Source organism: Mya arenaria, chromosome 4 (genome assembly GCF_026914265.1).
Source record: "Mya arenaria isolate MELC-2E11 chromosome 4, ASM2691426v1".
Lineage (NCBI taxonomy): Eukaryota > Metazoa > Mollusca > Bivalvia > Myida > Myidae > Mya > Mya arenaria.
The window spans coordinates 40,297,085-40,309,096 of NC_069125.1; the positions used below are offsets into that span (position 1 = coordinate 40,297,085).

A 12,012-nucleotide genomic window follows, 5' to 3' on the forward strand; every position below is an offset into this window, starting at 1 on the left:
GGAAAGCGAATGATTGTCATATCCGACAGATTCCTGGTGCCGTTCAAAACCAATGGTGAGATCAGACTAATGGACATAAGCTCAGACATTGCGCTTGGGCCTTACGTCATCACTAGTGACGTCACAAGCTCGTGACACTACCAATAATAGGTCAGCAACAATATGGTCAAACAAATTGTGTATACAAATTCAACGCATTATTTGAAATGGATATTAAAATTATCCATTGCATGATATCAATATTTTTCGTTAATAAGAAATGTAAACCGAGAGGCACAAAAGCACTTTTAAAAGTACAGTACGAAGAAGTCTGTAAAGAGACGATGGCGTGTAATGATTTCGATATTTTCAGGCCAGCGAGTTGTTGTGGCCGGAGAATCCGTGCGGTGACTAGAGCATTCAGTGTCAACCGCACGTGCTGGCGCCCGGGTCGGATACCTTATTCCGATATACCGTCCTCAACAGCACGGACGAACTCGTTAGCTGCCTGGTGGCCGCCGAATACTTCTATGAGTGACTGGTAATGTATTGGAACATGCCTGGACCAACAGCTCACTAGTTAATTTCATCAAAGTGTTTGAATTGTGTGTGCTCGTGGCCAGTTTAAACATGCATTGATATACCAATTGAGGATGAAATTAGCGTTTGTGCATCATCCTAACATATCATCTCTACGCGAATTTTAGGCACTGATGTATTTGCATAACGATACTGATATACTCGCAACTGTGTATTTCGGGAACACTCACTACACAACTTTATTAATAAACCAAGATGTTAACGACCGGGCGGAGAACCGGGTTCGAGCTTCACGAGACTTGAGTGGCCTCTCAAACTGAAACACTGTTATAAATGGTTTATACCCAGAACTCCGGCACGAATTTGATAAATATCTGAATAAGTAAATGTTAGCATAACCAATAACATGCAAAAAGTTGATTCCACTTTTATTCAACAAAAAACGAATTTGTCTTCATCTCTGTGTACTGTGTAGGTCCAGTCCCGTGTGACTGTGGGGCGCTGTTCGAGGTCAAGGTCACAGACACCTTCACCTTTTGGTGACCAACTTCTGAAGCAGCCAGTTACCAGCAGCAAACTTCAGATAATACATAGAAAGTATATAAATTAAAATTATACAAAGAACATAAAAAAATCCTCGTCATGTTCAAGTTGACTTCAAATGCCATGTTCAAGTGTCAGTTTACTGTCTGTGCTTTGTTTAGTAGGCCAGTTATTTGCCAAACGATGTAGATATAATGCCAATTTTGAGTGTGTTTTTTTGCTTGCACGTCTTGAGTCCGTGTGTATCTTTATGAGTGTCTTCAACTGTTTATATTTGAGATTTCGCTATCGTTTCAATTACCTAATAATTGTCGGTTAAGACAGCCATAAATTAGGATCTGAAGTTGTAAACAACTGTATATAGGTCAATACAATGTGCCATGTTTGCACTTTTTTTGGTGGCAAAAGCAACCACAATTCCTTTGATGGGTTAGTAGAAACAGGGAAAAATATTCCGCTTGTTCCCTATTGAGTGAATTCAATACGGTTGACATGTCAATAAAGCAATTAATGGGTCAAGATTTGCTAAAATTACGAATTCAAACATTTCAGGCAGGTTGTTGGGTGCAATTGAGTTTTCCCCACAAGTATTAAGTAGTAAAACATTAAAGCGTTCGCCCCGTGGTAAATCACAGGTTGGCTAACAAATTGAGGAACATAATACTTTCATTTATTTCATAATTTGGATAAAAGATAAATATAACTGATGGAGTGTGTCCAAGCGGTGCCCCGCCACATCCATGTAACGTCAAACATGATCAGGCCACATTGCCTTCTTTTTTTGTATCAATCGACTCCGTGATGCTCAAAAGCCTTACATTCACGGGTAAGTGTACGTCACGGTTAACAAGTTGTTGTGCACGTTGTTTAGGTCATCCAGCTATGGTGTAAAAAGTACAATCATAATGGCATGTATACGACAACAGGACGGAGTAATAAAAACTAAACTGAAATACAAAGCGATTTTCCCAAGCGACATTTCACCGCAAACTTTAAATGTACGGGTAGCCACGCGTACTATTACACGTACACCCAGCGTTTCGCAACCTCTCTATTAGTATATCATTTACACTACTGCTTTAGCTTAATTTTACCACGGACCCAGGGGTGGATCCAATTTTGACGTTAGATGGGTCGTTACTAAGGGGAGTAACCTTTTGACTTGCGCTTCACCCTCTGAACCGATTTTTTTGTGTGAAGTATTGGCAGGTTTTTTTGAACAATTTATAAGCCAAAATGGTGATTTTGGGGCTTATTTTATTATTTTTGTTTCTCCTTTATTGAAGTAAAAAAATAGACTTGGACGATTATAGGGGGAGTGGCGCCCATCCCCTGGATCCGCTAGTGGGACCAAAATAGGTCCGTAATGTTACGAGACCTGGCCCCAATTTCTCATAAATTCTTAAGCGTAACTCACTTAAATATCGTATTTCATTTAGCAAAATTACTTGCTTAAATATGATTTAATGAAATAAAAACTAGTTTATTATATTTATCTCAAATATTATTTCTTCTAAAAGCCTCAAAATTCTTCTCATACCAATAAAAAATAGTGTGCTGAGCTTGATCCTGATGGGAGGGACTTATTAAGATGTTTGAGAAATCGGGGCCTGATAGCGCTTGCATCTGTTTACGAAGGCTTGGTATAATCGAGTACTTATATCCATTATTCTTAAATAATGTTAAAATACACGACCGCCATCCAAATAGCAATGATGATAAACCCATATGCGGCTTTATCAATCAGAGATGGTGAAACTATTTTTGATTGAATTTTGCATGTATATAAAACATTGTTTTTCACAATGCCGACTCATTTTGCTATCTATGCATGTACCACATCTTTACCCTTTATAATTATTTTCTTAATCTATTTCTGCACCATCTCCTTTTCTGCATGGGGGGAGTTCCGGCGGCACACGTTAGCCTCGGGTTATGGACCTGTGCACCAGGGTCAGGGGCAGGGAGCACCCGGATCCTCGTTCACCGTATGCGTACCCAACCAACGGCCAGACGATAATGATTTTAATTGTCACAGCTGATGGTTCGTTTGTGTGACTAGTTTCTCCAACTATTTCATAAACCCACCTGACACAAATAACGCCCAAACTCAAATGCGCATGTACAAGTAAGTTTACTATTAAAGCAATTTGTTCCGCGTCGCCTGATCACGTTCATAGATAGAGTTATAATGTTATAAATTGTCAATACGGGTAAAGAGCATACTATTTTTTAGTTGTCATTTACGCCGTTTAGGCATTACAAGTCCAATCTTTTTTTAGAAAACCCCGTGTCTGGTAACCGGGATAATGTCAGTATACTTCCTATATTCGCAATACGCAAACTATTGGTCATACACGCAGACGACATTCTTCCACAATGGCGGGAACTGTTTGGTGAACCAAGCTAGTATTATATTGACATTGAATACGACACTGCACTACTAGACACATAAAAAGACCCCTTATTACGAAAGCCTGAGCGTCCTACTTTTGATATGTGCTTCTTCGCTTTATTGTAAAAGCTAAATGTTTTTATGCCGGATATTTGTCGATTTCGTTCCCGTTCCAATTCAGAGGTTTTCTTCAGGGATCTCGTATCCCTTTGTGCCTTTAAAACGCGACAAATAGCAAGCAGCAGTTAACAGAAGTTATCATAAGTATCAGTTCCTTCATCATTATTACTAAGCCTGGGATTTAAAAAATGGGGTGGAGGGGCGGCGTCAAAGGGGTGTGTCAAAACGACGCACCCTGCCCCTGTGTACATGTCGGCACATACAGATCGATCTTTGACAAACTGAGATTAAATCCTATGATGCATCTTAAACTATATACATACTGGATTGTCATAGTTTTAGCAAATAATACCTAAATTACAAAGCTCACAAGCTGTAGAAGTTGAAAACTAAAATAACTATTGATAAATGTCTTTATTACATGAAAGTTGCATGATTGCTGGTGTGCTTGATTTAAGATATTTTTAAGTTTGCATATTTCTTTACAAAATGGAGACTGGATTTCTTAAGGGAAATTACCTATCAAACCCAGACGTTCATTTGACCGCTTCACAAATGCATTTATTCCAAAAATGTTTTTACATGCGAAAAAGGACAGGTTTTGACATTCCGTCCTATTTTAACAAGATTTTAATCAAAAACAAAAATGTTATCGCCAAAACCTTGGTTCTTACTAATATAAAATAGATGTTTTCAACTAGTTGTAACAATAACATACAACGCCATGAATAACTTAAGTACTCTTAAATTTCAAATGCCCTTGTTGTATTGTATTAAGCAGTCTGCAATCTGAAACCACAATATTTGCTAGTCGTTTAAGCCTCTAGATATATTCATTCAGCTAACCTTAAAAATTATTGGTTTGCAGTGGCAGCTCTATACAGACGTTTTGTTTTCAGTCTGTCATTATAGATTTGGAATTGCACAATACTCGATCATACTATTTTATTTTCTTATCTAAGACAGAGTTTTTACTTGACACAATCAAGAGAACAGCATACAGCTTACTTCAAAGTCATATACAGACAGTCAACTTCAAAAGTCATAAAAATACAGCTTACATCAAAGGTCATAACAATACAGCTTACATTGAAGATCATAACAATACCTCTTATATTGAAGGTCATATAAAAATCATCTTACTTCAAAGGTCACATCAATACAGTTTACTTCAAAGGTCACATCAATACAGTTTACTTCAAAGGTCATAAAAATATAGCTTACCTTTAATGTCATAAAAATATAGCTAACTTCAAAGGACATAAAATACAGCTTTATTTAAAGTTCATAAAAATACAGCTTAGCTTACCTCAAAGGACATAAAAATACAGCATACCACAAAGGTCACAAAAATACAGCTTACCTTAAAGGTCACAAAAATACAGCTTACCTCAAAGGTCACAAAAATACAGCTTACTTCAAAAACCATAAAAATACTGTTTTCCCCAAAGCTCATTAAAATAAAGCTTACTTCATAGGTCATAACAACACATGTTAATAAAAGACAGCTTACTTCAAAGGTCAGAAAAATAAACTTACTTCAAAGGTTTTACAAATAAACATACTTTAAAGGTAATAAAAGACAGCTTACTTCAAAGGTCATAAGAATAAACTTACTTCAAAGGTCATAAAAATAAACCAATTTCAAAGGTGAGCTAGGTGGGCCACTGCAAACAAACTTTTTTTATAGATAGCCTTAGTAGGACTTACCTAGGTCATACAAATTATTAAAATACGATATATATTTTTTAAAATTTTTTACAACAACATGTTTACTACTGATACATGTACACAAATTAAATGTTTAAGTACAGAATGTTTCACAGAAAAAAACAATGATCTATCCAGTACCTTCAAAGGAAATATTTAGATGCCTTCCAAATTACTCACATCAGCATGACATAAAGATTAAATAATAGAAACAGTAGTCCACATTGTTGACAATGAGGCAGAATACCTTTATCTTGATTCATATGTTTGGTATGTGATATGTGATATGTGTTTCAGTCACAGCTGGAAATGATGACACAATGAAAAATGACAACCCATGCAGTTAGTAATTGTTTTTCATGACTATTATGTCTTACAAAACCCACCAACCAACTTGGATCAGTATTTGACAACCCAGTTAGTAATTGTTCTTCAATGACTATTGTGTCTTACAAAAAACAACCTACTTGCATCAGTATTTGTTATTGTAAAATGATGTCACTAGTTTCTTGACCTTCTTTATAAAGATATGATTTGAAACATCTGGTAAGCAAGTGTTGCAAACAAATGCAATCAACATTCATGTAGCCTTGTGCATTTATTTACTCTTTTATATTAAAAAACACTGGAATTCTGTGAATTGAAATTGTCGCCTGCTTGGAACATCAACATATTTGAATGGTACAATGATAAGATAATTATCAATTATAAATAAGATTGATGTAACTCAAGCTATAAATTTCACCATTGAACATTGTTGAGATATTATCCCATGAACATTATAACCAACTTTTGTAAAAATTGGATAAGAATTGCTCAAGAAAAAACTAAATGTATTTGGTCAAAATTTGACAATCAAAGGGCTGTAACTCCAGGGTAAATAGTATAATCTGGCTGTTGATCGAATTTGTTTGGCCTGAAACATTGTACTTCAGTGAAGTAAAGCTTGAATAAGTTACAAATCCTAAGGTGAATGACCAGTCAAAGTTATTAAACAAACTCGCTGTGACTCAAGAGTTTATGCACTTAAACACTGTGACTAAGTTTGGATAAGAAATGCTCAAGTAAGAGAGCTGGCAAAGTGTATTTGGTCAAATTTTAACAATTCAAGGGCCATAACTCTAGAATGAATTGTAAGCTCTGCCTGTTAATAAAACTCAGTCAAGAAAAAAAGGCAAATAAACAGTGTGACCAAGTTTTGGTCAGTAAAAGGTAAGAAATGCTCACGTAAGAGAGCTGACATGAAAGTATGATACTGCTGTAGGATAAGACACAGGACAACATGAAACCTAAATGTCTGCCATGCAATGCAGGTGACATAAAGATCTAAAACATAAGTAACTTATTCAAATAAACATTCAATAATATAACTATTACTTGCTGTTAGTTATTCATTTGTTCCCTGTTTAAACTGGTATACATGTATATGAACACACACAATTTACTGCTGATTTAAACATTTTTTGCGAAATGTGGTTGACAATTAGTTAGACACTTAAACAGACCAATTTTTGTTAGTTATTCACAATGCAAATTTTAACCCATTAAGATGAGATGATGTGCTACCACCCACATTGGTTTGAAGTTACCATGCCATCTGGGCGTTTGCAGGTTAATGCCGTAAAGTCATATTGGTGGCGCACTCTTATGTCTTTTATTAATGTTGAAGAGCAGTATGGTAGTTCAAATTTTGCACTTTTGTCATCTGATACATAAAAACACCCATGACTGGCAGTTTTTGATATGCACTGAAACTTAAATAATTTGGCAGGCACCTGATTTACAATGTGGATTGACGAAAATATCGTTAAGTTAACACTGGTACTTATCAATTTTTCAAAACCTTGAAATGCATATTCTACTTGCAGACAGTAATATATGTAATGGATTCGTATTTCTTACATTAAGTAATACCCACGTAAAACAGTTAACTGTTGAAAAGTACAGGTCAACGAAGTATTCAATGAAGTTTGTTTATAATATTAGTGACCAGAATGCTTTAATTTATTGCAAACAGAACAAGAGCTGTCACTGATATGTCGAACACATGTGGCATGTTAATTAAAAAATCTATCCATACATAAGAAAATTAGAGCCTGGACATGACCACCTATACTTTATGTCCTCATATGTAGCATTCCAAAGTAAACAAACACTAAGTTTGACCTTGACCTGAGAGGATTGGACAGGGTTGGTGCACGCGCAAAACATCGTCTTGGTAAGTTGAATACATGTGGTAATTTATTTTAAAATCTGTCCATACAAAAGAAAGTTACCGGTACAGCGTGGACAGAATCACCTATACTCTATGTCCTTATGTGCAGCAGTCAACATTAAACAAACACTAAATGTGACACATGACACGTCGTATTGATATGTCGAACACATGTGGCAAATTATTTCAAAATCTATCCATACTAGAGAAAGTTACAGTCTGGACACGACTTATTGAGCTGGACACACGCATGGACAAACAGTGAGATTTTAATTTGCCCACCTTTGAGGGCATAAAAATGTACCTTAGCAACTTTACCCATTAAGGTTAACTTCAAAGTAATATTTTGCTAAAAAAAAACAAAATAGCATACCAGAGGCCCATTTCAATAAAGGGTCAAAGGTGTAACTTTAGTAATCTTAAATCTATATAAACATCACAAATGTCAACAAGTTAATGTTTATTTCTTCAACTTGGTGTTTATTTTTAATACTGGCCAAAAACAAGTTTGCACAAACATGTTGTGAAATACCATGTCGTGTTGTTGTTTACTTAATTGCCCCATACTTGTATCAGCAGACGATATACTGGATAGACGAATACCCTATGTAAAATTTTACTGATTTTGACTTGAATCTTTTTTTAATATTTTATCGACTCGCTTATAAGACGGGTCCCCTACTTTGGGGGTAAAAATCGGGACCCAATTTCCCCGTCTTATAGTCGAGAAAATACGGTAACCAAAAATATGGCTCAAAGACGGTTTTAATTTAAGACTAAAATCAACAAAAATCTTTATTGAAACGGGCCCCAGCAATTGAAAACTAAAAGTTTGCCACTAAAACATACTTAAGTTCATGACAATAAATAACAACAAATAGTAACAAACAATATGAATTTGTCACAATATTTGGATATATTATTTAAACAAATGAACAAATGCTATAAATACACACAGCTAGCTAACCGTCCTATTTAAATTAGAAATCTAGATTATTTATATTTTAAATGCCATCACTTTTATTTCTTTAGAATGGTAATTGAAAAATAAAATGTCCAACATCAGCCAATAATCAGTACACCTATATCATTTACACTATTATAATGAATGAATGAATTGTATCTTATAATGCAAGGGAAATAACTGCAGTATCTATTAGATAAAGCTGAACAACCTTACTCAAAATTGAGATTTTGATTAAATGACAGATCATCAACAATTCGACAGATCATCAACAATTCAATTGACATTACCCAATATTCAATCAAAGTCCACACAGGGTTATCACGTGCCATAAGTTGGTTATTGTTATTAATTTGAGTTCATCAAGGTCTGCCCGGATGAAGTATGTTGTATCCGCATAAGATTATCCTTATATATTATTAAGCATTGTATCATTTACATATCACATTGTTGTTATAATTCTATGAACGCTGTGTCTTGGAATAAAGCACGATTGCTTGATATCAATGCCCAGCACATCATGTTAACAGGTGGATGTACCTTATGTGTGTCCGTGCTATGAAAAGAAGATGCACGTTAAAGAACGTATATTATTTTGGTAATTTTTCGTAATATTGGATACACATATCTAGAATTCACTTACGAAAAAAGTAATCTGAGTGTCTTATAGCTATATATTATTATCGAAATATACATGGACACCCACTCAAAAGGTACATTGATGTACTTGTCGATGCCATGTTTGTCATTGATTGAACGTCATTGTCAGGACAAAATTCTTTGGAGTATACATGAGTTAGAAGTGACTGCAATTGCCAGTCAGATCCAGAGTTTAGTGATCTTAGAGGACTTAAACAGAGTGAGATACAAGATATCCTGGTGCAATATCCTAGCTCTTTGCGAAGAGACATCTTGGTTCTTTAACATGCTCAGGGGTAAAGCACAAATACATGGGATACAACTTTCCTGGGCTTAACCAGTACTGAGTACACTATTTTCCCAGTACTACCCTTTTTATGCCAATGCTAGGCAAGGGAGCTACTCGGACCATATTTTAATGCCTTTTGTTTGATGCGGTCAGGGTTTGAACATGCTACCTTCCGCACCCAAAACAGACGCTCTACCACTGAGCTATAAGGGCAGTCTTACAGTAACGAATATTTAAATCAGGGTTGTTCGGCGTCATGTCAATTAAGTATCAAAAAGTTTAAAATGTGTCTGAGCAATTTTGGCCCAAAGTCTTAAGTCTTGGTTTGGAAAAATGACTTTCAGAGTTGCACTGAGAATAAAAAATATTTATCTCAACTCAAAATTACCAAAAATCAACATAGGGCCAAATGACCTGTGATGCAACACAAATTGTGAACAACCAAGGGCTGCTAGTCATCACCCCCACTTAGCAACGACAGTTCTTCTATTGTTTCATCTTCTACAGAGTTACACTGGCTTTCCTCTAGGCTGTCCTCCTTCACAACGGTGAGACTCCAGCGGTCCTTGTAGTTGTGCACAATCGCCTCCCCTGATGGAAAGGTCGACATCTGTGACTCAGAGAGATTCCATCCCTGGTTTCGCAGGCACTCGCCCACCTGTAGACGCACATTGCTGCCTGTTAGTGCTATTTCCGTATAGTCCTTGCCTGAATTAAGCTGCAGGCGCTCACGTTCAGCTGGATGAATTTGATGCAGTGAGAGATACCTATGTATGACGTCTCTCCTTCCTGATATGATTGTTTTTATTCGAGAGTTCATGGTTGGCATGGTAGCCAGATTACCAGTTCTTACCTCGATGACTTCTAGGTATCGAACACGCACCTTTTGGACAGGCTCCGGTAGTCGTAACAACTCTATAGCATCAATCAGCGGAGTTATCTGATAAAAGTCCACCTCAGCAGACAGCTGGTCTAAGTCTTTGAATCCAGCAGGTACAGACAACCTTGAAGATCTTAGATAATTCAAAATGTACTTAAACAATTCACCATCCCTGTCTATGAAGAAGCACCCATTTTCATCTAGGCTGGGTGACATACTCCCGTTAAACATGGCCCCTAGCATGGAGCTGGGGTACTTGCACAATGTGGCCTTGGTGGTGGTGTAGATCTCTCCACCCACATTGAGCTTCACAATCCCACAGCTAGTCATCTTCATCTGGGCATCTGACGTTGAGATTCCTTTTCTTAACTTGCGCTGTAATCAGCTGTTTCTCTAAAGCCACATTTCTGAAATAAAAGAATGAAGTTATAATAAAATTTGATTATAATTTATAATAATAATAATACAAACCACAAGAATCTGATGAAAAAAGTTAAACAGATATTTTAAGGAGCACGAATCAAATCAAGGAGTCCATGCACATGTAGGTCAATCTGAAACAAGAAATATTTAAATAAAATTTGTTTGAGCCAATCCTAAATCTAGAGTTCATTTTAAAATTAACTAAGTGTTCATTATGGAACGCCAAAACCACATAAACTCAAATACATGAAGGGCTCTTCAAATAATTAGAGACCACTACAATTCAATTAAAAAAGTCTCCAATAAAATTAATGATAGCATCAAATGATTAAGAGACTTCTCCAAATCATTTTGAGAGCTCTACAATTCAATTGAAAATATCTCAAAATCAACTGAATTAAAGACCTTTGCAATAGAATTGTAGAACTCAATTAGAAACCTCTCCAATTCATCTTCAAATGATTATTGTATATTATTTTGTTTCAGATTCAGCTGAAATGATGCTCTCAACAATTTAATTATTGAGCTCTTCAATAGAATAAGAGCCATCTTCAAATCAATTATGGTTCAAAATTTCTATTATGTTCGGAATGGTCAATCAGATACAATGCACATTTCAGATTGTGGGCTGAGAGATATTCTTTTTATCTCCGCAGCAATATCTACCGAGGCTGTATGGTCTTTCAACTTGGGTCATTAACCGTGTTCAAAATGGTATTATCTTCCCAAAATCTGTGTCATGACTCATATTTAATTGACCACTTAGTCTAAAATAATAGACATTCAATACAAGATTCTTCTAATCCCTAACGTCATGAAGAATTTGCCACATAATTTGCCATATAAAAAATTGTAAAAAAATCTGTCCGCTTTACCACCAATGTGGGCTGGATCCTATGCTATGGTACATATCTCAGAATGGCCGTATGGACCGCAATACTCATTTAGTCTTATAAAAAGTTATCATTCAACTTGGTGTAAAGTGATTGCTATGAATTGCATGCATAAACAGCATTATCTGAAAATGTGGCTTTGTGAGTTCAGTTGTTTTTACATGTAAGTCTCAAATTAGTTTTAAAACGAGCATTCGAGTTATTTTAGGTAAACAAGAAGCGTAAAGTATCATTTACAATTTCAACAAGTAAAGATCGCAAAAGGATTCGCATCATTTGTAAACTGTATGCATAATTACCTGAAATTGTTCTAAATTCTGTGGGCAGGGCAATTTGTTAGAGACGGTGAGTGGGTAACTAACTCTCAGACGATCCTCCGACTTAAAACTAACATTTAGAACAGTTTGTGGTTTGTTTTCGTT

General features: G+C 35.8%; 1 protein-coding gene across 1 annotated transcript; it reads right to left on the minus strand.

Moving 5' to 3' along the window:
- Positions 1–4,507: 4,507 nt before the first annotated feature.
- LOC128230382 (BTB/POZ domain-containing protein KCTD6-like) lies at positions 4,508–11,934 on the minus strand. Its single transcript, XM_052942599.1, has 2 exons — positions 11,890–11,934; positions 4,508–10,681 (listed from the first exon to the last, which is right to left on the minus strand). Exon 2 carries the CDS (start codon positions 10,608–10,610, stop codon positions 9,846–9,848), a length of 765 nt encoding a protein of 254 aa, XP_052798559.1. The 5' UTR covers positions 10,611–10,681; positions 11,890–11,934; the 3' UTR covers positions 4,508–9,845.
- Between the last annotated feature and the right edge of the window lie 78 nt (positions 11,935–12,012).